We start from the raw sequence: 26,631 nt of genomic DNA on the forward strand, positions 1-26,631 counted from the left end.
TGTTCCTTCTTCTTTGTCTTCACCTCTCGTAAGCACAAGCATCGTTGTAATAAAATTTCTATCATTGAAATAAAATAAAAATAATTTTAAATAAGAATGGAAAATTCAGTTATAAAATGCAAAGTTCAGGGACTGATTTCCTAAGACGTGTCGACGCAATGTCGCGGAAAGACATGGCATAATGTGGCATGACTTATTGCTTTCTTGGCGTGCAAATCTTCGAACTCTAAACGATTCCTTGGATTTCTTTCTGTTCACAGTATGCCGATGATGGACCTCCTCGTGCAGATCGCCACGGCACACAAATTGACAGCTTCTAGCTACACTCTGCAAGCGATTGGAGAACGTGGAATGGTTCTACCTCATCAACCTAATACGCCAATTGGTGCACTGGATGCACTTCAGGTATAGCAGCTACATATGTTAGAAAACTATAGTTTGTTCAACGAGTCGAGATATCTAATAGCTATAAACACATATGCGCGTGGTTGTATTTAACCTGTTAACTGTGGGCAGTCTAGTTCCTTTACGGCAAAGTAAGTAGAAGGTTAAAAATCGCAAATATTTCAGTTTAATACTAACTTACCAGACCCGCTCAAATGACCGGTTGCAAAATTTAATTTAAGATAGTAATAATAGTAATATAAATTATGGGTCTATACAAAAATAACATACAAATTTTTTAATTTGTGATATAGATGTGCACAGAAGACAGCAGCATCTGAAGCACGCGTATTGCATCTCACACTGTTCGAAAATCGTTCATCACATATAAAACAGGCCATACCTCGATCTTCGTTGTCTCTGGATGACTCTATTACGAATTTCTTTCTGGAACACACGTTCCTAATTTCGTCCTCTTGGTATCCATGTAAAGGAACGAAATTAGGCACAAAGTCATATACTTTTTTAAATATAATTGTCAGTTCTAATTGATAAGCGACAGAACGACCAGAAACGGCCAATTCCTTCGTTTTTCCTGTCATTCAAATATAGCGGCATTTCTATGTTAAAATTCCAATTGTCAGGCTGAAGCACTTAACAGCAAAGATTGATCAGGGGAGGAAATTTAGGCTCCTTATTCTACACATAGGTCATGGACTTCTCTGTAATTTTTCAGATAATTTCTCCCATCCTTGCAAGCTCTATAGGGTTCTTTCTTGGGTGGAAGATCTCAACAGGAAGTTGTATCAAGGAGAGTAGAATAACTCTTGAGTCTGCAGTTTTTCTGCCTAGGAAAACGAAGGGTTAGAGTTGAGGAAACGACTTGGAATTCCATGAATCGTGCGATCCTTAATCTCTAAGAGACGGTGTAGTTGGTTTTTTCTGAAGACTGCTTCTAATCTCTTCTAATCTTGTAGTATTACCTTGCCGACTTCTAATCGGAACCGTTTCGCTGCACGTGTCTGGTGTCTTTCGAGAAGTCTCGACCATTTCCTATGTTTTTTTGAATTAAACGGAGAAAACAAAATTTAAAAATTGAAAGAATAATTTATCGATGGCAGAAGAATTAGGAAACTTTCCTTTAATTGTTCGTTTTTATATTCATAATCTTAATTAAGGGTATATTGCTGTTTCCATGAAATAGAGAAGTGATTCAATTTATTTTTCAAGTATAATTCCACTATACAGCATAGTTGATTAATATTTATAGTGTTAAATGATCTTTCAATTGTAACATTAATTTCCCTTTCAATTTTCATATTAATTTTCATTCCAATCTTAATACTAATTTTAATCGTGATAAGTTTATTAAAGAATGGGGATTCTATTGGAAATTGTTCTGTCTTTAATGTTGCAGGTAAAGCTGCTACCTAAGCAGGGCACTTTTGTACCAAGAAAATCGAAGCAAGTTAATCAACCGTTCGAAACCACTTTTAGGCTACAGGTAAAAAAGAAAAATATATATATTTAATAATCTAGTCGTATACTATATCAGAGAGCCAGCGAAATTTAAAAGTCCAAGTATCCTGTAAACATTTTCTTAAGACTTCAGATTTCAACATGCTAGCCTTATTGTTCCATTTTCTATATCTGATAATTTATCAAGTAATCAGCGAGCACTAGAAAAAATCACGATTGTGAAACTGTTGTAGGTACATCTACCAAGAAATCAACTGTGGGTGTCCAGAGTCAGTCCGAAGATGAATCTAGGCGAGATCTTGGATCAAGTGTGCCGCGAAAAAGATTTAGATAAGAACAAGTATGAACTGCGTCATCCAGGTAAGCAACATAAATACATTCCTATAATTAACAAACTCGTAGGAAAATAGATAAAGATGAGAAAAATAACAAGATAAGTAAGATAATAATTAGGGCAATTGTTGAAGCTAGAAACGTAATAAAAGCTTGAAAACACATATATAGTTAAATTGATATTATTAGTAGATTTTATAAGCTACAAGTTAACAATATTGACTTGTTAGTTACTAGGACTCTCAATTTCTTCGATATAACAACTCGTTTCTGGTTAGAGATCTCCCAATCCATTTTTCAATCTATTATATCTTCATTATCTGTTTACTGAATTCAACAATCTTAATTGGATAACAATAGGGTCTATATCATCGAGAAATCTATGCACTTACAAGAGATAAAATTAAACTAACTAAAATTAATTTGTCGTTGTTAATTTTTCATTACATAATCATAAAAATTCCTGGTTGAGAGATGCTTTGGTTAACAAATTAATAATTTGCTTGCACAACAATGAAAATACCTATGATAACATAAATAAAATTTTAGAATTAAACTTTCTAAATGACAAATTAGTCCATTATCTGATTTCACTTAAGACAGTAAAATTGCAAACGGGAAGTTTATTACCTATAACTTGTAACTTTCTTTCTCTGTCAAGTCTTTAATGTCATTAGTTGATGAATTACTGCTCAAATGATACATGATTCAAATGATAGCAGTCTAAAATTTCAGCAATAGTAGCTAGGAACGTTGACCTGAAGCTTGTTAAAGGTTTAGCAAAGGTATCAACTAGTGGCGAACTGTGTTAAGCAATTAAGACGTTTACATAAGATTTCAAGTGGAGATTTATTATTTGAGGTTTGCCCACGCAGAGAACAGTTTGATAAGGCTGTCCCAGATGATTGGTGGATATTCATTGCCCTGGAAAACGTAGCTGGGACGGAACTAGATTCGTTCATTTGCGCTTGATATTTAAACCGGTAGCACTGGCCAGGTTACCTTTTTCAAGACATAATACCAACAGGTTTACCTGGTCAGTCGATCATATTTTTATTAACGCTCTTCTTCCTTGAATAAGCAGAGCATTATTGAACTCGTTGTATAATTTCATCGTCTTTTTGTAAATAATTGAGGAAAAAAGAAATCCATGAGACAAATTTGTGGTTTGAGAGAATAGAGTTAGAAGTTTTAAATTTTAAATAACAAAACCTCTTATTAATGATTGTTTCTGCAAAAAATTAAATTCTTTGCATTCCAGCATTTCTTTACCCTAGAACGAGATCCCCTACCAATTTCTGAAAACCAATCAACCAAATTTTTTTGGACTGTTAAGGGATTAATGGAATATGGTTTGGATTTAAATCTATAAGAAGGTTTTACAGAATTTAATAATATTAATTATTAATCAGTTATTATTTCAATAATAGGAGTTAATCTAATCTTTTAAGGTTCTATTACAGTGGTTATTCCATATACATTACTAGTTAACGCTCACGTGGCGCTAGTGTAGCATCACCAGTTGCCATAGCATTAAATTACATAAAAGAAAAGAATTCCTGAAAATATTATTTCGTATCAAATTGCGTGCTGTGGCATTATTTGCGTGATGAATGTTAACATCAATTTTGCGAAATAGATATCAGATTTGCCAAGAAGTCAGTAGCCGTGCGCATCGGCTGGGTTTGCTCAAATCAATATGGCTTCTGAAGCCATCCAGATCATCTATGTGTATATATATATGTATGTATACACACATGTACATACACATACACACGTGTAATGATGTTCTAATTCAATTTTCTTGATATTCTGCATTCTTGTTCACCAGACGGAAAGTATTCCTAACAAGATATACAATTTTAGGACTATGCATCTGATTTCTCCTTGTTTTTGTAATCTGAACAAACTTTGGAGGGTATTTCTTGATATTATCGCGTATATTCTATTTGCTCTTTCCCACAATTCGTGCACAGTGATCATGAACGAACTATTAACACTTCAGACAACTGCAAATGATCACTTTCTCTCAGGGAAGATACGTCATTACTTCCTGCAAAAGACAGGAGTAACACGAGAGCCTGCGTATTGAGGTTGTTTTTTCAACTTTAATTACTTTTGCCATGAACCTCTTGGTTTGATTCATTACTTTGTAGCTGGGTTTGCTCTTTTCTTTGTAAGAAACTGCACCCTTAATGTAGATCAGTATTACAATTTCTAAAATATTAAAAAAGGAAGACAAAAGCTATTAGTATTTAACGAAATTTACATAGGGACTTACACGGGGATTTTAAAGTTCCTAAATTATGAAGGAGAAAAATTCTACAATTTTTCTTTTTACAACTGTTTTAGTTTCATGTAGAAATCTACCATGAGTATGTTAAAACAGTCAAGATTACAAAGAAGATATTAAATCTTTTGATCCTTCCTGAACCAAATTCTTTTCCAGATAAGAAAAATTACTTTCTTTCTTAGTTATTAATAAAAAAGAACTCATTTGTTAGTAGCTTTATAAAGGAAACATAATGTATTAAAATTTGAGACCTTCTTTTTAAATCAAACAGTAGTAAGTAGGAGTTTAATCTACCCTCTTGGAGCAGAAAATAATCTTCGCCATAAAGATAGCAATTTCAAATGAATCACCCTATAGATCATCGACTGTAGAATACCCTACTACATTCTAACATAACCAGATTCGCTGGTAAATGGCTCGGCCATCCTCCATAGCCTATTCTCGATACTATGAACACCGGCGGGAACTCCCCGATTATATATCTCGCGTACTTACGCGCCGGTGCACGAGATATTTCAGTTAGCTAGTTACACCAAGCCAGTTGTGTTAAGATCGCTATCGCAAGGTTGCCGGCCGACTCTTCCACTTGTTACTCCTAGTCGTTAAGCGTGCATGCCTCGCGTTGCTCTTCGGGCTCCGTCGTCCCTACGGAAACCCAGGCTCCTTTACACTTGTTACCGATCCCTTGGACCTGGAAGAATCTCTTTTTGCGCTCCTAAGCCGCGCCTCAACTGGAATCTGCTGTTTCAAGCAATTGATTCGAGTGCAAGGATCTTGATCTACTTTGGAGAATCATTGTTAATGAAGAGAATATTTTGAGGTACTGGATATTCAAATCTCTTTTGGTCCACGTTTTATTGTATTTCCTGTATAGGAGCTTTTTTTATTGGAGGAAGCATATATTCATAGGATATCTTCATCCTTTACTGGAGAATAATATAGTAATTGAAATATTCTCTTTATTAGAGGATTGCTTAAGATGTGTTTTGGAAGATCATAATGATGGGAAGAATATTGTATACATTTATTTTTCTGTGTAGGTTTCTTTGTATTTCTCCTAATGATATAAAGATAGTTCTTTTTATGAGGGGAATTAATTCTTGGTTAATAAAAAATCTGAAATAACATTTGTTAAACTATATTTAACGTTGAAATAGTCCTTGACAATTAATTTTCTAAAAGAAAGAAATAAAAAATGCAAAAATTGACTTTTTTTGCAGCAAGCTTGGAGACACTGGACCTATCGCTGTCATTGCAGGATTACCATCTTCAGGAAGTCACCCTGTACGCCAAGCAAGGTAGATCACTAGGCTCAGCACTCAGCACTCAAGATATAATGGCTCTACAAAGGCAAGAAGAGCGACGTAGGCAACAGGCGAAGCAAGGTGTCTTTGGATTTGTGTTCAAGAAATCTAAGGAGGGCTCCTTGAGTACCGATAGCCTCGGAGGACGTAGTGCATCACCAGCGAGGAGTGATGAGACTGGAAGAAGCACGAGTCCTTTACAACCGCCTACCAGACCTCAGAGGAAGCGGAGACCCGCGCCAAAGCCGCCTATTCAGGCTCAGGCAGACGTTAGTAATGTTAGTAGAATCGTTCTGTATACAATATTCTACACCCTATTGTTTATACGTATGAATGTTATAAAAATGGACAAAGTAATGACAATTAGTCGCTCGGAAAAGTATTGTGGAAAACCGTCTTTTTATACAATTAGCAGATTATAAATTTAAATCATCTGATAAAATTTAGCATAATACTCTATATTTTTCGAATATTTGTTTTTGATATTTATACAATTAAATGATCTTAATATAATACATAAAAATAAGCAAGTGTCAAAATATTTCTGAATGTCAGTATAAATCTTATATACGATTAGGACAATTTTAGCAAAGAATATATTAAGAATATCGTTACCGTCATCTTTGGAAAATATGCCGCTAACTATTCCAGGGTACAGAAGAGAATTGCGCAGACTCCAGCAAGGACAAGGTAGTGATCAGTCACAGTCGTAACAGCAGTGACAGTTCAGGCTACCACGAAGCTTCTGTGTTAAGTGACAACCCAGATTCCGCTGGAAGACTTCCAGAAACGTTGCCCAGGAGGAACAAGGTTCCACTGGAAATGCCCAGGAAATTAGCTCAAACATCACAATCTAGCAAGAGCTTGAGCAATCTGACTTCTGTGCCTGGTACGCTTAGTCACGGAATTAGCAGTACCTCCTTAAGTTCCACAGGTCTTTCTTATGTTATATATATATTATGTTACATATAGATCTTTCTTATGTTAATTTCATTGTTGTTAATTTAATAGTAAATCTTGTTTGTAAATGCTTTTAGTAAAAGAAATAGTAGAGTAGTTATAATAAATAAATATAATCCCTAATGATGATGATTCAGTTCCTTCTTCTCTCTATCAAATAAAATAATAAAATTATCTTCCCTTGCTGTGCTATTCCAAACATTTATCAAATTATTCGTGTCAAATTTTTAAAAAATTTTATTGAATTTTTCCAGGATTACGAAAGAAAAGGGTCGCACCTCCTCCGCCAGTAACCAGACCCCTGTCGTCCGCCATCTCCACCCAAGCTCTGGAACGCATAGTCGATTCCGAAGAGTCTCTAACTTCAGATATGGATCCTTCCAAGCCTCCTTCCGACATCAGTGTCCCGTCCAAAGCAAACTCGGACATAGAAGAGCGTCCAAAGGCCAGCTCAGATATCGGAGTAACAACACTCGGCTCAAAACTATCCAACAGTATTGATTTCACCAATCCAGACAGCTCAAAAGTGGAATTAGAATTGAAGGGCAGCAAATGTGATATCGAACCGCGCCACAGATCCGGATCCATAAACGTTAAGTTACCTAGCACGGAACCAGGGTACCCTGCACCCGTAGAAGACGCTCCTGTAGATTCTAGATTGCCGCGGAAGAGAGGTAAGCTAGTACATAGTTGCAGTAGTATAAATGATAACTTCCCCTGCTATAGTTTCGTATCTAAAAATAGCTTTGAGAACGGAAGAGATGGAACAGATTTTGTCGAACAACGTACTAGTCTCTTTGATCCAGAGAAACTTAAATTACAGGCCAAAATTCAAGAATGTAAGGTTGAATGTAGGAACGGTGAAGTACCTATAGATTTTAACAACTCCTTTCTCAGGAATAGCTCTGTCAGATACAAAGTTAACTCTTTAGAATCAGAAAATAATTGTTCCTCATCAAGGTCTGAATTGCAGAAGTCTCAGAGCTTTGCATGTTCCAATATGGTCACTCCAAAAACTAGACAATGGGCGAAGATGCGTTACCTTCCTGATAGTCAGGGTATTTCTAATCAAAGTTCGTTTAAATCTCAGAGTAGATTGGTTAAGATGCAAACTGTAGTTAATTTGGATGATATAGGGACTGATATCGAGGACATATCAAAACGTAGTATTTTAGAAGATAAATCTATTCCTATGAAACTGCATGTGGATAATTATATTTGCGGGGACAGGTGTCAAGCTAAAGCATTGAAACATAGTTCCAGCTTTCAAGTTGGTTATAAATTAAGGGAAACTAAGATAGTAAGCGCCTTTGAAAAGCCAAAATTGTCAAGTTCTAGAAGTTTCTGTTCTAAAAACAAGGTTTGCGAGTCAATCGGGAGTAGACAGCCGAGACTGGGAAATGTTAGTACAACGAAGTGTTATAATGGTTCTATTTCTTCTAGTCTTGATGAAGATATATTTGAAGGTTCAATGATTGATAATCGTAGATCCAATCTTTCACCGCCTCCATTGAGTAATCTTCAGATATTTGCAATTTCTACTAAACCATTGGATATTCCAGTGACAACCATAGATTCTGTGCCTAGTGATGTCGATAAGTTACCTTCTTTGCCTATTATTCAACACAGTGAATGTAGATTGGAGTCTGAGAAAAAATTGAGTATCTTGGAACCACCTCCTCCAGGTTTGGTCAGTCGAGAGGAGTCGATAGAAAACTGGAATAGGTTCTTGATTCAATTGAATTCGATATTGGAGACCAGGGCTGGAGAATTCGTTTAGATTTTACAGAAATATGTTCCATCCTTTACGACTGTATGTTATTATTAGACTGCGGATTTTTATGTATTTAAGTTTTCGTATTTTTATGTATTTAAGTTTGCGTATTTTTATACATTTAAGTTTGCGTAAATATTCGCAATCTAGTTATTATTAATCTCCCGTAGTGCCCGAATTAATATTATTTGAAGTAGACTTTGCAAAAGACTGGTGACTATGTTATTATCATTCCAAAATTTGTACTTATTTTCGTTATCATAAGATGTAGTAATTAAGAGATCCACCTTCTGTAAATATACAATACTGTCCAAAGAGATAAGATTAGAAATAGCATTTTCGTTTTGCATGTTTGTACAGAATTGCACCTTTATATTTTCTACTCTCTCTTAAAGGTGACCATATTTATCTGCTTGCTAACTAGACATGTTGGTGATGGCCTATTCTTTTTCTTTCCCTCTGAGTACAGTTGGAGAACCTGTTCCACTTCCCAAGCCTAGAAAAGCCGCCACAATACGGCCCGAGGTGCCAAAACGCAAAATAAAACCGCCCTCCCCATTGAGTAGAACCCTCAGTTCAGACTCCAGCTATGTAGACTCCTTGTCCAACGCTCCTGCGCACTCCAGTACTGGGAGTTTTATAACTGACTCAAGTTCCAATTGTGGAAGCTCCATCAAAGGTGAAGAGAAACTGGACGTCTGTTCCAACTATTCTACCAGTGAGGATGAGGTGTTCATGACGCCAGGGCACCTGAGTGAAGCAAGCTTTGATTACAGTTCAATAGACTTGGAGGAAAAGAGCCAAACTAACTCCACAGATACAACTTTAAATAATGATATTGATGATGGAGCTAATGATGAAAGAAAATTAAGTATAAATGAGGATAAAGTAAATGAAGCTTCTTTAAACCAGGATTCTACACTGGTAAGAAGTGAACTAAGTACAGTATCATCAAGGAATTCTAGCCAAGAGAAGAAATTCTGTGCTGTGATATCTACTATGCCAAAGTGTGATCACTTGAGTTCACTGAGCATCAAGGATACAGTTAGTCAAAGTAAAGAATGGGAGGGTCTGAAAGAACCAAAGAAAGCCAGGATTCCTCGAACAGCGTCAAAGTCCAATGATTTTGAGGTTAATGCGTTAGAGAAGCAGAAGAGGCATTTAACTTCTCATGCAGAGGATATCACATTTGCCCTAAATTTGAATGTCAATCCTAGTCTGCTGTCTGACAGAGATCTTGTACAGCAATCGAGGGAGGAACAGGATACTGAGTCTCAGGAAGTGGGTGGAGAAAAATCCCCTGTTGCAGTGGTTTCATCAGGTGCATGTTGCATATCATTAATGTGTGTGAGAACTTTGTTCCAGTAACGCAGCTTTCAAATAATTCTCTATGCTCAAATCACTTTAAATGTAAATGGCATATTAAAGATTTTAGACAACATTAGAAGTGATTTAAAGCATCATCAGCTCATCTTCACTAATGTAGTTTCTTATATACTAATACCTAGATTGTGAATCTTCATGCATTTATGTCAAATTTGAAAACGCAAAAATTCTTAATTAGATTCATAAAAATATAAAATTGTAGAAACATTAAAAATATTTTAATGTTTTAAAATTTGTATGGTTAAGAAATTGTTTGATGTCTTGTAAATGGTGGTGGAACATAAAAAAGGAATAGTAGTCTCACTTTCATGAGGTTTCTGGTTTACTTCCACATTTTTAACTACTCCATGGAAAGATAAATCCTTTGAATTATTTTGTATCATTGAATAATTCTCTAACCTTTTAAAATATTCTATTACAGATACAAATCTCTCAGAGACTGACGTACTGCTTCAGAAAGTATCTGACACTTTGTCCAATTCTCTACCTGTAGCATCATTTGATGAGGTACCAGTATCTGCAACAATAACTGAATTAGAGCCAAGGAACATTTCCAAAGAAACAGACCAGAAAAACAAAAAGATCTCTGAGTATCCCAATGGTTTTGATGTAAATATCAGCTCGGCAAATTTGACTGTAAACTCTCAGCAGGACACATCAGACTATGTATCAGCAGTCGATGAAGATTTATCCGTCACCGACTGGGAGTATCAACTGCCAGCTCCTCCAAGTGCCTTCAGAGACTCTGCTTCTCCTGTCTTCGATAACTTTGAAGTAATCACTCCTTCGCCTGAATCATTTAGAGACACAGAAATCACTGAATTAACCTCAACTTCAAAGCAGGAAGATGGAAGGAATATTACAGAAAAGGTAGAAAGGCAAGAAATTGAGGTTAGGAAAGAGACTCCACATGCAAAGTCCTTCATACAACGAAAGTCAGAGTCTAGCATGAAAAAGGAGGTGATTTATGAACTTGAGAATAAAATAAATACTTTGCCTCAGAATACTATGTCTCAGAAGGATGTGGATTCCAGGAGGTTATTGAACCCCTCAACTCCCAAAATTTCCCCTGTAGATAACACTTTGTCAAATTTTACCATCACAACATACAGCAAGCAAAAGAACCTGAATATATTTGAAGAAGTAGAACAGTCTAGAAAGACAAATTCTGATGAGAGATTTATCAGATCCTTTGCGACTCTGACAAGGAACAAGAGCAATCTTGATGAGAATGAAGACAAAACTCTGAAGGAATTCAGTGTTGGAACATTGCAAGGGAAGAAAAAGGTAACTACAGGAGAAGATAAGTCGAGTGAGACGAAGCTGGAACCAAAGATACAAACAGAATCCCTGCAGAGGTGGCAGTCTGGTAATGAAAAGAGCAATATTCAGAGATCCAAGAGCTATATATCCATGTGTGACAAATCTAACCTCCAAGGAAATATATGTGAGATTGAGAGTATCAAGAATGAAAAAAATCTGGAGATGGACGATAGTGGAATGAAAAAAGCAACGAGCATTAGCAACCTGAGCGTAACTGCGACTAAAAACGACGAGAAATTCTCGCAGTGGCGGGATAATATTCTGAAGCGGCCTACCAAAGAAAAGCAACTGCAGTCTGTACAGGTAATTACCTTCCAATTTGAGATTTTTTATGCAATTTTTATTAAAGTTTCCCCATTACATTTTTTTTGTAAAATATATAAATTTTTTAAATTGTCCCTTCTTTGTATTCATAGTAAGTGATTTGTTCTTAGGTGCTAAAAAGCATTTTGCCGCAGTTGAAAAATGCTCAACAGGCGGAGGAAAATGTGCCCAAAGATTCGAGTGATATAGTATTATCTGAAAAAACGAGGTAAATTTCATATTTTTTCTACTTTGAAATTATTTTATATTTAAATAATAATTATTGACTAATGTATTCATTAGATCCGAGACTACCTCTAACGAACATTCGACCGAATCGAATGAAGTTTCGACTCGTGAACCTCAGACAGCACCAAGTAATAAGAAAGTAGAACCAGAATCAAAGAAACCAACGCCAGAAACTAATAAGAAACGATATACCTACTCAGGACCTCCTATGATCAATTTAGGCAGTTGGTCCGAACGACCGAGTGTTAATGTTCAGATAAAGAAGGACATTGACTACAAATTTGGAATCAAACAAACTAACAGCAGTACCATCGTTAATATTAATAGCTCTAAAGATGAAGTAGACTCCAATAATGTTGATAGTTCTGCCAAAATACAGAAGAGTAAATTTGAATTTTTGGATAAAAAGGAGCCCAATGAGTTAACCAAGAAATTAATTAGTCATACAACAGCTACAGGATTCAAAAAGCCAGTATTGAATAAAGTTAACAACTCAGAACCAAAAGTCTCTAATGATAAACCAGTTGTAACAGGAGTTGAGCTGAAAAAGAGCTTCCTCGAAAACAAACAGGATGACAATGTGATAGATACTACTCCAGTAAATTTCAAAGAATTAACGAAAGCATTTGGTCAAGATGTTTGCCTGCGACCAAAACCAAAAAGGTCCAGTACAATTCAACGTTCAGATTCTCAGCTGGAAAACGATTCTAGTAAACAGAATGGACATAGACAAGATCAGTGTTTAATAAATGGCTACCAAAATATTAAACCTAAAAGGTACTCTTCGATAGTGGGTATCCAAAATGAAGGTAACCTGACATTTCGAAATGGCCTAAGCATTAAAGGGCACCAGCCAATGCCTGTTGTTAAAGGGTTTAAGATGTCAAGTACAAAGATTGGTGCAAGTCAAAGTTATGAGAACCAAACTAAAGAAGGCTTCAAGGAAGAAATGAAAGATGATAATATTAAAGGATCATCCAAGGATTCAAATGGTACGCCAAGGCCTCCTACTATGCCTGTGATAACGGGTGTGACCTTGAAAAGTGCCAGACCTAAGTCCATGCCCATTCAAATTGATCAGCGAGACGTTTTGCTGGAATCAATTAGAAACTTCGGTGGTCGCGAGAATTTAAAAAGCGTAAGCATTTATTAGTCAGAAAATCCATTAAGAAGTAATGGGAATTGAATAATAGAGAAATGCTCCCTGATAAGAAAATTATGATTCATAAAGTGTAGTAATAGTAAAGGAGAATTTTTCCTAGAAATGGGAGACATTGGATGTTGGGAACAATTTTCATAAGAAGAATTTTGAGTTAAATGTTTTAGTAGAGGGCACGGAACTTAACGTTAAAATTGCCTAACATGAAAATTTATGGTTACAGGCTATGGAAAGATGTTAGCTGCCTTTCAGAAAGTAGGAAACCTTCTTGACACGAGGATAAAATCGGAAAAAGACTGGCGACCGAGGATATATTGTTCTCGAAGAGATATTCTGGTGCTTTAAGTCGTACAGCCTTAGTGATAATACAACGTTTGGCAATTATTGGCACAAAAGAAAGGGCAAGAAATTTATTTATGTATATTTTTTAATCACTATCGAAGGACCATTCACATTTGCCCTGTATTTTTGTCAGTTGTCAAACCTAACCTCTTCGAAATCATTCCATTGACGGTTTGCTGGCTAATAGTCTATAAAAAACAGCCACGTTAGTCGTCCACGTGTAAATACCGTGTGTAAAAAAAAGTCGAGACAACGAGGAAAAAGAGTTGTCAATAAAAAAAGAAATCTGTCAATGATGTACATATCGTTTAGCTGTTTAAAGCGATAAGAGAAATATTGTATTTTCGTGTCCAAATAGTCAACGGGCCGAGTTAGGTCCGTTTTCGAAACATTGTTGCTCATTATATGATGCAGTCCACGCAATTCTTGTTAAGTTTTCTTTTTTTTTCTTCTTCTTCTTTTATTAGTTCAATCAGCCATTCGGTCCTAACCTGATCTAAAATGAGAAAAGAGGGAATCGAAGATAGGTTAGATCTGAACGGTTGAGTCAATGTTGACTAACATTTCCTATTCTTTACGATTAACATTAAGATTCTATCACTGGGACCAAAGGTGACATCATTTATTTTACATATTGTACAACGAATTTAGATGCAACTAGGGTGTGTGTATAATTATGAAAGATAATCTTTTCTTTTCGTTTTTTGAGAGAGAAGGAGAGAGAGAAGCAATCTGGTCAGTCGCATAGGTTGAAAATCATAATAATGAGATATATTCATTAATTAGTATGCATTAACAGAGTTCAAAGTAAGTTTTAATATGTGTTAGTAGAAAACAACGAAGGATTGATTTAAAAATCGATTTCCATTTTTTCCTTTTTTGCGTTTACATTTACTGTTAATTAAAAAGAAAAAGAAAATAAAAATTTGTTTTTGATTATTAACAAGGTTTCGATAATCATTCGGAAAAAATATATTGTATTTGTTAATATGATATTGTCGATATTATTCTAAAAGAATCAATTAGACTATTGTGTTTAAATAACAAATTTCAGTATGTATTTGTTTTATAGATTATGATCATTCTGGAAAAATATTTTTATGGCAGGTGGCAATCACCGTAGAAAGGTGTATTGTATACTGTAAATATCATATAATATGTTAATACTGTATTTAATATTATTTTTCCTTGCGTAAAAATATATTACGGCGACACTTCTATTTATGTATGTTGTTATTTATAGTTCCATTAAAAATAAAAAATATCATTGATTTTTATTCAGCGAATTGCTTCAGAGGCAACTCTGAATGAATAGAAACTGTAAAAATGATTATTTACATAAAACGCTTTATTTGTTGAAAAAATACAACAGTATATATAATTAAAATTAATTGGTCCACTTTCGTTCAACAATTTTTATAACTGCACTTTATATAAAAATAGCACCTATCATGTTTTACATGTATCTGGCAACTCATATAAAATCAATTTCAAAAAATAATTTGCATCTTATTTTCAACGTTTAAGCCTTATAATATTTAAAATATTTAATGTACAAAACACCAATACCTAAAAAAGAAAATAGTTTTTATGCAATATATAGTTTATCGACTAATATTATCTTTCTCTTTTTTAAATATTGTTACTGTCATGGAAGATATGTATTGCCACTGAAGAATCACAGATTCTAAGATTAATAACATGTTCAAATAACACCAGGTACTGCTTTTAAACTTTTGCAAACAATAGTTATAGCTTGTGCTCTTAGATATTACGGATATGATTAATCATTAGGTATGGGGGCATTGCAATTTCCATGCCATAATTTTGTTTCTGAATCACACTTTGAATATTGTCCAAATATATCTGCATATCCACGGTCCCTCCACCATGTACACAGCTGCCTATTCCATCCACAATCAATGGTGTGAATTAATTCAGGTTTTTCCATTCCTAAGATGGTATAAAAATCCTGATCTCCTAAGTGACCCTAAGAAAACATGGAAAATGTAACAACTTTGCAATGATAGTGTTAATCACTATTATTATCACTTAAATGACTTTCAACTTGACTTTATGGATCAATTATTGTTATATCCTTTACCTTAAAATGATATTTCTTTGTCATTGCATCAACACTTTCTCTTTTCACAATTGCATCATAAACAGAAGAATTCCTTAATTTGTCAAGGTTAAAGAGTACCACTCCACTGTTATATCCATGATAACCACCTGAACTCGCAGGTTCTCCAAATAATGTGTTAGGATGTTTGCTACGATACAAATATAAAACGTGTCTGTAAACTGGAGTGAGCTCTGGGGCCAGACCAAACAATGCTTGATTCCCAAAAGTGTTGAATTCTTCAAAAAGCTCCTTGATATCTTTGCGAAATTTGGTATCAACATCAAACATTGCTGCAACACTTTGTTCAGCTGGAGCTATTCGATGTAAACCTAAGGATAGGAAAAATAATGCATCTGAATAGTAGGTTCCTGGTTTGCTGCTGAAGTATGGAGACATGACAGACACAATGTCTTCCAATTGCAATGCTAGTTTATGTACATCATAATATTGCACCTGAAACAAAGGAATAAACAAATTATAAAATCTTGTAAGAAATATAATTCGTGAAGATCAAAATTCTAAACAAAATTCTTCTGCTTCACCTCCATAAATTTGCCAGTGGATGAGAGAATGTTTGCCAAAACTTTCTCTGTAACATTTTTGCTATCGTCATCAGTTATAACATGGAATGCAATGTCAACAGAGGATAGTTTAATTAAAGACTCTGCAAAGATCTCAAATTTTCGTCGCATTGGAGAGTTACTATCTACTTTGGTGAATATACACCAGACATTATAGTAATTTTTCTTATTTGGAAAGAATACTGTCGTCGTGATGGTATCTTCATGAATATTTGTCGACTCGGTGGTCGAAGCATTTTCTTGGTCTCTGCGCAGTATCCAGCGTGTACCATTTGACGTCTGATAGCAGTAAAACAGAACAAGAATCACAACTAGGAGCGTCAAATTGATGAGCACCTTGCGTAACAGGAGCATTTAATTACTCGATCATGTTCAAGTTCCCTTCGTACATTCCAAATGGCTACAGCTCAATATTAGAAAAAATTTATTAAAACTGTAGATGATGTATTTATACTTCGATAGGTTATGTTATTGAAGTTTGATAAAATGTTAGGTTATGTTATTGAAGTCTATCAAAATCATTTAATGGTGGCCATACTATAGAACACATAAGTAAACAAAAAAAATATACGTTCAATATTTATTAAATTATAAGTGGATAATTAATGTGCAGGAAAGAGGACACAAGTCATTTGGAGAAAATAAATACTGAATACAATATTGCAATCAAAACAATACACTTACTGATGCAGTTGTTTTATTATCTGCATCAAAAATATTGACCCTTTCTTCTTTGTATTGCATAGTTCATGATACATTATCCCAAAGCTTTGAAAGTCAAAAATAAGTATGTATTACACAATTATAGATCAAGTAAAATGTTATTTAATATTGTAAATATATCTGGGAAATAAAATTTTTGCAATACGTTTGTTAGAGTAAAAGAAATGAATTCAAAGTTCAAATTTTTCCGCTACTCCAAGGTTGTGGACATAGTAGTTCCAGCAGTTATAGCTAGGTGGCGCTGAAAATACATTATGACGCTACATAAATTAATGCTTAATTTCAACACACTAATATTCAAAATGTTCTATTAAAAGCATCAATTTCGAAATGATAACAATTTTACTGCAAAAGCTTATCAAAATATGAATTAGGGTGCAGTAGCTTCTTCCTTGAAGTACAATTTTTAAAGATATGTGTTACCAGATATTACAAAGGTATTGTAAAAGATTAAAATGTGTGTATATAATACAAAATGAAACAAAAATTCAAACAATCTTTTACCTTTACCACAATGATTAATAATCTTCTTTACCCCGCTCATAATACAAAAACATTTAATTCTAGAATTATGTTTCAGTTTTTAGATTATGTTATTGGAACAAAAAAAAGGTAAACTAGAAGAAATTTATGAAAGATTTATTCTTGAAAGAATTGATTGACAATGGAAGATAAATAGAGATTGGAAAATTTTCAAGGACACCAGTCTGACGAACTTGCGTTGACGAACTTGCGCCTTTTTATACGTATTATCTTCCATGCTGAAATGTGGACCAGCAGCCTACCTGTCCTGTGCAGAAGACCTCTCGCAGTATTGATCACTGCGGGAGGGAAAGGCACGTTGGGGGATAGTCGATGAACACGTGGCACCAGTCGAACTTTCAAGTGAGGATTTTCACTCCTCACACCGCAAGTAGATCAGAAAAAGTAAATAAAATAATTTTTATATATATGTATATACATATATATATACATATACGTATTGATATTAAAATGAACAAGATTGTTAAAATGAATGAATTGTTAAATTAATGAATATTTGAAAATATTGAGTTTATAATGAGTTCCTGGAGTATTGATCCAGCTTGGTTCAAATACAGATTTGTCATTGAGCAGATTTTGTATGATCTTGAACTTGTATTGATCTCTGAAATTAAAACTACATAATGTTCCCAATTAAATAAAAGCTAAGTTTAATTTTGTCAAGAGTAGTACATAATTAATTCTTAGTATTATTTATTTTCTTTACCCAAATATTGTTAGTATCATTAATTTTCTGTACTTGCATTTATCAAACTATTGGTAATCCTAAATTTAAGTTCTATTTCCAAAAAGAAAGATATCAAAGAAGTTATGAACTAGTTAACCAGTTAACAAACGCTACCTTTCCAGGTATCCTCCATTCCGTACCCTTTAAATCCAAAGCATATTTTGTACCCAGAGTTGGTTGATCGTGGTAGCAATGGGAAGACGTTATCGAAGGAGGCGGTCGAAGAGGGTGAGCTATGAAGGAGCGGTACAGAAGGGAGAGACGAGGAGAATGCAATCAGAGGGGTTGATAATACGAGCAAACCGATAGGAACCGACCCAAGAGCAGCGTAATGGTGTTGGTATATAAGGCACGAGCAGCGAACGTCTGCTCCTGACAGCCCATTACCACTGTACAAACGCTAGCACAGAGCTTTGGGAGGATGGCGAAGCTTCTCCTCCCTCCCAACGTCCCGTCCCTTTCTGCGTCTGTTTCCCTCCTCCAGCTTCCCGTCGCTCTTCCTCCGCTTATACGACTTGCTCGTCCTGGGGGAAGATGCTGGAAACTGCCGAAGAACCAGCGGAACTTCCGCTATGATTTCGTCGAACACGAAAACTGCTGTCTCTTGTATGAGAATAGGATGTTGTTTAGAGGTTCTGGAATGTTTAAGAAGTTTTGAGTAGAAAATGATAGTTTATATAGAATTTGAGGTTGAAATTGGCTTTTGAAAGCTTTAAGTTTGGTATTTTGGACCTTAAGAGGATAGAAGGTTAATTTTAATAAAATTCGTTGAGGGGTTAAGGGAACAGAGTTAATATTAATAATATTTTGGGAAGTTAAGGGATTAAAGAGTTAATTTTTAGGAGTAATTTAATAATAATAATCTAGTAATTTGTAATCTCTTTATTTTAAAAATTGTCATAAAGAAAGGATTCTCTTTATTTAGCATGAACCGTACCAGGCCCAGGTCAAATGACCGGTTTCAAAATTTAATTTGTAATTGTACATTCATTGTTATTTCTTACAAATTTATTTAACTTTATGTAAATTCTTATATTAACAAAAACTGCGAAATTGATTAATCAGATAATATAAGAATTTACATAAAGTTAAATAAACTTGTAAGAGATAACAATGAATGTACAATTTTAAATTAAATTTTGAAACCAGGCTAATTTGATTGGCCGAGGAAGGTTAGTGTTAATTGATACCTACTTGTTAAATATAAGGTTTGTTGTTTTATGACGACCATTCATCGTTTTATACAAGTCTTAGACATCATAGTGAAGTATAGGTCTAATTCTTAAAGAAAGTTATCAATTTCTTCTCCTAAAAATGATTATATCTAAAAGATCCTTTAAATTCAATATTTGCTATTTCTTAATCTTATTACGTTTCCACCACAATCTCCAACTTTCTCTGCTGATTTACTCAAATTTGCCATTCTCAAATACTAGAAAACAACCAATTAAACCAAATATTCCACTTTCTAGTCTAACTTTTATCCTTTTGCAGGAACCAAAAAGAGGTTATGTCACGCGAAGCGACGTGTAATCCGACGAAAGGCAGGCAGATCTTCGTCTAGAAAGAAAGCAGAACGTGTAAGAAAGGGAAAATCCGTGCGGAATCAATTCGCCCCGTGTATCCCGATGCAGGGAGGGTGACTGGTGGTTTTTCAAGGGTGGCGTTCGAGCCACGCCTGCCGGCTAAGCCACGCCCGTTCACGAACCTATCCCCGGAGGCTGTGTCGAGGACCGAAGGGCTAATAATTCACGTCACGAGCACACCCCACCATAAAGAGTCAGCCACAGCCGTGGCGCGTCGTATATTCGGTATTAGCGTGCCGTATGAACGTTATCCAGCTCCAGTTACTGTTAATTACCGATCATCTTCCGTAATTAATTGCCTCCTCGATCGATGGAATCTCTTGGCTGTCGACACTGTTGGTCGCTGGATATCGATCCCGCGTCCCCAGTCTGTGCAAATCATTTTCACTAGGTTAGGTTATGGAGTACTCCTGGTAGGTTATAGAATATTGTTGCAGAGCGCTATTGATATCGCAATAGAGGTATTTTTTGATATAGTTTGGTGGATTTTGAAAGATTTATAGTCGACGATGTTGAAATTGAGAAGGATGGTGAGAGGATATCGACTTTTGTCATTTTTTAGAGTTACGTTTATAAGTATCCAGGTTGAAGAGTCATACCGATATAAATTTAAGCTCTTAATTAGAATTTTGGAATGTTCACATAGTATATATAGAGATAGTGGGATGTTCTGCTTAGCTTAATGGATTTTGATAATGCTAAATGGAAGATTGATAAGGACGTATTAAGTTTTGCAGTTTCTTAGGAAAAATGGGTATGCATGTTCAGATTGAAGAAATCCAAGAATATAAATAATATTAAAAAATTGGAAGATTATGTAATATGGTTTGTACAATAAGAATATTGTAATATTTTAAAGGAACATTTTAACTTAATATTACCAGAGATAAGTTATGATAAATGACTGAGACAAAAGTAAGTAATAAATGAAAAGTATAGATGGAATTATTTGCACAATGGAATAAAAATACGACGATAGAAATAAATTGGTAAAATATAGAAATTGCTGAATTAAATACTCGTTTCCATTGTGCGTGAATGTGTTCTGGTCCAGCGGCGGTGTTTTAATTCTGAAAATCGATATCATCTTTTGTCATTTATTATCTCGCCAGGGAACAAGATCGCAACGATACAGGCTGGAGTGAGGTAATTAACTGGTCTGACAATTATGTAACATATTGACTCGTTTACATCCGGACGTATTTCATCGTTATTTGATAATCCATCGTCATCATGAAGATGATTGTTTTTGATGTGATTGCGAGTCGAACCTTCAAGCATAATTCTGGCTTTTGTAATTTTGCAATTTTCATTTTTTAGTGACAAAATTTCACGTCGTGTTATGAAAAGCAATTTTAAAGGGAGTTTATAGCAAATTATTTGAACAGTTAAAATTTCAAGTATATATTACTTTATATTAACATTTAATATAGAAAATAGCACACAAAATCGTAAATTAATTTTGTTTATTATATATTCAATTAAGTTTTTATATTAAAAATTTAATTAGTTCATTAATATAAAATATTATCTACATTAATATTAAAATACTGTCGCAAACATTATTACAATATTATTATTTTTTAATTTCATCGTCATTTTCATTAAATCAATTTCAAATCAATGGAACTGCACAATGATAATAGAACTTACTATAATACTGTAACTACGAACAAGAGCGTGCAATCTATTTTGGAATAACATCCAAATAAGTTCTCCTAACAACCAAACACATCAATCTCCAATTTCATCGTTCCAAGAAATACATCAAATTTGGTGTTCAATGAAAACGAAGGTAAAATTCTCAAGAGTTTCAATGAAGCAAACAAATCGGTTGAAAATCGGTTACAGGACGTAAATTCACTGAAAGGAATCGACTTTGTCGCCGGTGCGGTGGTCGACGGTGTGCCCCTAAAATTAGCCACAGTGACATATTGAAGAGTGCACCGAAGCGGGCGGGTCACAGTGCCCCATGAGCCGCTTCCCCCGTCTGCTATTAAGCACAAAAGCGGTGCCCTGGGAAAATCAACTGACGCGTAACTAAACGGTGTATCATTAATTCCGACGTGTATGTTTATATCGACAGCGTTAAGCAGCATTTGCACGGCCAATTTTCCATGACGATCATAGTGCCACTACAATCTTCTGTTTCTTTATACATCATCTTTACTTTCTTCGTTACAAAAAGTTCTTTAAAATGATGGAGAAATTCTCAATGAAGGCGTATCAAACAATCATCTGTAAAAGTAGCAAAAAATTAATAAAGCAATCGATAACAACCAGAAACGTTAATATTCTCTTCGTACATATTACGTTTCCTGTCTCATACCTATTCAACACTCGCAGAATGAAATTCATGTCACTCGTTTTCTCTTTTTTACCTGCACGCAGTCTAGTTAAATTGAATCGAACTAACTCTGTCTCTATTCCTTGTATTCGTTTCGTCTTGACGCCGTCTTTCACATTCTGTCTTCACTGACACCGAAACCGGAGCTCTTCCTTTTTCCGCAACACTCTGTCGCGACGAACGGATACCTTTCGTGCCAATCAAAGGCCCTCCATCGCCGAAGGTGAACGCCGATAACCGGTGCTGAGAAATCGACGTTTCCGCTCGACAGCTTCAACGCGTGCGAACCATCGCGCGGATTGGTGAATTCCCAGAGGTGAAAAAGCAACGACAGAGCTTCAATACTGTGGAGTCATAGTCAATTCCCCGTGTTTCTGTTTCAAGGACGTTTTAATATACGCCTCGATGATGGTTTCATGCGGAGAACTGAAATAATTGTTTGTTAAGATTGATTTGACAATGAGTGGGGAAATGTAGGTGAGAATTCTGATTATAAGTGTTAGAGAAATTAAGGTGAAAAGTAGCTTGGCAACATTTCAGTCACAGATAGGATAAGTTTGAGAAACAGGAATTGTTCGAAATTTAAGGTTAGGAGATTTAACTAAGATTAGAAATTGAATCATATTTAATTGGAAGTTAGGTTAAATTAGGTTAGATTAAGTTACTAATCTTTAGCAAAATTGGGTCTTAATAAGAATGTAACGTTGTATAATAGGATTTATTATTAAGTCAGAAATCTTAACTTGAAACTAATGTAGGTTATTGAAAGTAGAATCGAATGGAAATTTAAAGTTAACAAAAATTTAGGAAAGCTTTAAGCTTAAAAATTCTTGAGAGTACTTAATTGCAGATAATAGAAAGTAGAGCTCAATAAGAATTTAAAGTTATAAAGAAATTCGACAAAGTCTAAGATTAAAAGCTTTTTTCTTATCTAGGTTAGAAAATTATTGCAGATTATGGAAGGTAAAACTTATTGGAATTGAATATTCAAGCGTAAAAGGAACAAAATTGAGTCTGACCTACATCAGAAAAATTGATGCCTATCAAAACTCCAGTTTATAATAAATAAATTAAAAATACCTAAGATTGACATCAAAATAACAAAAAAAAAAAGAGGTCCAAATCACAGATTAGTTCTAAAACACACACTTCTTATCAAAACCTAAATAAACCTAACGAAAAAGATGAAAGATAAAGCGGAGTCGAAACGCGTTAACCATTTAATTTTCCTGCTACCTTTGATCCTTCCAATGAAGGGCAGCTCAAGAACCACACGCTTCATTGTGCCCTAGACCGTCACTACGGTGGTCCTTGGTCGAAGCAAACAGGCTTTGGGCCACCAAGCCTATTTGGTACACGTGTCCTAGCACGTTGAATCTCGACGATCCTCCCCCTTGTTGGGTCGAAGAAGAGACCGAGCTCGTGACAAAAGGTCGGCACGCTTCGGCACGTGGCTGTCAGCGGGACAACTTCAGGGCACCAGTAAGTGCCAACGAGTAGAGGGGTCGCGAAACTCCTCTCACTGAATCCTCTGTTCCCTCCATTTTTTCTTTCTCCTCTATTACCTTTTTGCTAGGTTAACTTAAATGACTGAGTGGCTAAGGTAAGAACAGGTTCTCTTTAGATCAGGTACTGTTGGTGATGTAAAGATTGGTATAAAAGAGTTTGGGCTAGGTTTGTTTAATGTTAAGTAGTATATGGAAATGTTATTGTAAGATTAAATGGGAATTTGGTACTCTTAGATTATAATTCAGGTTATAATTAGATTACATACTAGACTCTAGATTATAAGTAAGTTGTAGCTGATGTTATAGTCATTTTATAGTTAGGATAGATTTGAGTCAATCAGCCAAATGAGAAATAATTACAAGGTAATTTTGTAGCTATTCATATAATAATTAAATTTTAATCACAGTACAGTGGGTTTTCGGTTATAAATAAGTTGTGGATAATTAGTTCTTGTGTATAACCAATTCATAGTGATTTACAAATTATAAGTAACTATTTCCTAATTTATATTTAAGAATCATAATTTATATGTAAGCGATGATTTAAAAAAAGTTATAATTAACCTCTAAGTTAACCTATAATATGAATTCTTCTTGAGCAAATCTCTTAAAACAATTTTTCTTTTTTATTTCTTTTTTCCATATTTTCAACGTCCCTTTTTTTATCTTTCCTGGCAATTTTTCTTCTTTCTCCTGGCAATTGTCTCTGATATACCCTTGTGCTCTCTCCCTCTGTCTGTCTGTCTGTCTGTCTGTCTGTCTCTCTCTCTCTCTCTCTTTCTCTCTGTGGTTCCTTCTCCCTTTCCATTCTGGTCTCTTTTCAACGTCAGACCGTCGATTGGCCGCAATTCAGTGTCGCGTCGTTGCACACAGTTTGGCGGCGGTGAATGTCAATTGCATTGCTCCGCATATTTCATTTCAGGCTGCTCCACGATCTATCACTGTTTTCAAGGGATCCTAATGGTAATCTTGAGAGGAAGAAAAGACAATCAAGTGCCACAAGTCTGTAGATTGGTTACATTATGGAAACTATTGACATTAATTTGTTTTTATAGGAACTAAACTAAAAAATATGATATTTTAATTATTTTATATATATTCTTTTAATTGTGTTTATAGTAGTCTTCAGATCAATTATATCATGGAGATTAGCGATAGTGTCTTTTTATAACAGTCAAGATTAAATATAAATTCTTAATTGTTTTGTTATTTCTTTATAATCAAATATAGTATGCTTAATGTATATTGATATTTTTGAAAAACATATTTAAAAATATTCAAGTTCATGTTTAAGAATGTTTTATTCTTAATTATTGGAGGTTTTTAGTTTGGACGCAAAAAATTAGAATAGATAATTATCAAAATAAAAAAGTAGTATATTATAGAACTGCAATATATATATATATATATATTCTTCTCTTCATTTTGTATTACAACAAAATAATAAAAATTCATGTTAATATGGAAGAGTAATGTTATTATTATATAAATCGAACTTCATCCCCGGAATAACTGAAGTTGAGACAGCATCCGTCGGATCCGCAAGATTTCTCCATCAAATAATTTCTCCCAATTCTGAACAGGTTTACGTATCAAAGAGGGGTTGGAACTTTTCAAAAAAAGTTTCCAAACAAGATGCCTCAAACCCTCCAGATATACTCTCTTTTTAAATAAATTATAGAATTGGAAAATATTTCTGGGAGATTCATAATTGCTTTCTGAATTTCAAATTCCTAATTTTAAAAAGCTTATACCTAAATGTTTAATCACAAGCACATTAACCAATAATTGAACATAAACATTTCATTTTTAAGCTATTATATATAATGATCTGTCTAAAGTCTCTATACTGTTCTAGCTATATCCTCAATTATAATAAATACATCAACCAACAGTTAAACATAAAAATTTCATGTTTAAATTTTATGTAGCCAAAAACCCAATTTCGCTGCAAGTATCCATATCATTCCAATTGCATTCATAATCGTCATTTCAATCGTACCTATAAAAGGATCAAATTAAACAAAGACTTTGGCATAATAGCAAGAACCACGAAAAATCTCAAGTTTACCTTTCCCAAACCGCAGTTTAAACAGATTGGTGGCTCAGATGGCGTCACTTTCACCGAGAGCCTTGTCGGCCTATTTAACCAATAAATAATTTAGCAAACAAATTGATCCCCAGAGACTATAAACAGATACTTAGAGGCACGCGTTTCACTCTGCATCTCCGTCGGGGAATGAATTGACCATATTTTCTGCGAGGTTGAAGCGCACGACGATTGGACAATAAATATTCGATAAAGTACGAGGCCCCTACTGTGAGAACCGAAGTGGGGCCCGCGGCGTGAAATCTCTATTATCGAGGGATTGGTATGGTACCCCGTTGTTCGATTGTGGTTGTATGTGTACTCTGGTCAAACTGGTGCTGACAGGAACCCCTCGCCCCTCGGAAATAATGTAATCGCGAATTAAATGTTTGCTCGGATATCCGCGATCCCTCGGCATTTCTACGATATGGAAAGGAGAAAGGAGAGGAAATGCAATTATGTTTGTGACATAAGTGGGTCGTTTTTAGTGATCAAAAATATATTAGATTGTTGTTTTTAACTAAGGAGATTGGAAATTTGAATATTGGTGGAAAAATTAGTTTAAAAGTTCAAATATTAATGAGGAAACTTGGAATTCGAAAAGTAACGTAGGAAAGTTAGGTTAAGAATTGAAAAATTCATTTAGTGACCATCGGTCAGTGGACAGTTAGAATGTACTTAGATGACTTAGACGTAGTGTACTTAATATTGATGAAGTTGACATTCAGTAACTATTTTTTAGACGCAAAATCTATTTCCACGATCATCACAGAATTTAGCAACACCATTCCAGTTTCTAATTGAGACACAATCCGGTTAAATTAAACGAATAGTATTGTTAACTTATGTAGTATAGTTAGCAATAAAAATAGAAATGATTGTAGACGATATTAGAAATAAAATAAGAAAATTACGATGATTATATTAAGGAGTGAAATAGAAGAAAGAAAAAAAGAGATTCTATGAAGTAGATAGTCATGATGACACTCGTTCTCGGTTGATATTGATAAAATCTTGGAATATCGTTTCTGAAAGGAGGATGCCGACCAGATGCGACTCAAGTATCGGTTTTACGAGTATCAACTCGCAAATGTTCCGGAGCGTGCCGTTTCG

At 34.7% G+C, this 26,631-nt stretch overlaps 2 protein-coding genes and 1 long non-coding RNA gene across 9 annotated transcripts in view; 2 read left to right on the plus strand and 1 right to left on the minus strand.

Moving 5' to 3' along the window:
* LOC100643472 (protein cordon-bleu) overlaps positions 1–14,566 on the plus strand; it is a 103,311-nt gene extending 88,745 nt beyond the window's left edge. For 5 of the 7 annotated variants that reach the window (XM_012319732.3, XM_012319734.3, XM_012319735.3 and 2 more), the window contains 11 exons: positions 261–405; positions 1,802–1,888; positions 2,097–2,223; positions 5,710–6,071; positions 6,445–6,727; positions 7,008–7,427; positions 8,997–9,848; positions 10,335–11,539; positions 11,671–11,768; positions 11,843–12,926; positions 13,171–14,566. In XM_012319732.3, coding sequence (XP_012175122.2) covers positions 261–405; positions 1,802–1,888; positions 2,097–2,223; positions 5,710–6,071; positions 6,445–6,727; positions 7,008–7,427; positions 8,997–9,848; positions 10,335–11,539; positions 11,671–11,768; positions 11,843–12,926; positions 13,171–13,188 — 4,681 coding nt within the window. In that variant the 3' untranslated portion in view covers positions 13,189–14,566. The remainder of the gene's footprint in view (positions 1–260; positions 406–1,801; positions 1,889–2,096; positions 2,224–5,709; positions 6,072–6,444; positions 6,728–7,007; positions 7,428–8,996; positions 9,849–10,334; positions 11,540–11,670; positions 11,769–11,842; positions 12,927–13,170) is intronic. The other 2 variants (XM_020868117.2, XM_048413443.1) reach the window with 2 other exon arrangements.
* A 50-nt stretch (positions 14,567–14,616) lies between these two features.
* LOC100643598 (xyloside xylosyltransferase 1) lies at positions 14,617–16,635 on the minus strand. Its single transcript, XM_003403073.4, has 3 exons — positions 15,957–16,635; positions 15,394–15,867; positions 14,617–15,279 (listed from the first exon to the last, which is right to left on the minus strand). Exons 1-3 carry the CDS (start codon positions 16,347–16,349, stop codon positions 15,073–15,075), a joined length of 1,074 nt encoding a protein of 357 aa, XP_003403121.1. The 5' UTR covers positions 16,350–16,635; the 3' UTR covers positions 14,617–15,072.
* A 215-nt stretch (positions 16,636–16,850) lies between these two features.
* Positions 16,851–19,014, plus strand: LOC125386582. Its single transcript, XR_007226880.1, has 3 exons — positions 16,851–17,155; positions 17,299–17,645; positions 18,111–19,014. It is a non-coding gene; the product is annotated as an uncharacterized LOC125386582 (long non-coding RNA).
* The last annotated feature ends 7,617 nt before the right edge of the window (positions 19,015–26,631 follow it).

This window comes from Bombus terrestris, chromosome 16, assembly GCF_910591885.1.
Source record: "Bombus terrestris chromosome 16, iyBomTerr1.2, whole genome shotgun sequence".
Classification (NCBI taxonomy): Eukaryota; Metazoa; Arthropoda; class Insecta; order Hymenoptera; family Apidae; genus Bombus; species Bombus terrestris.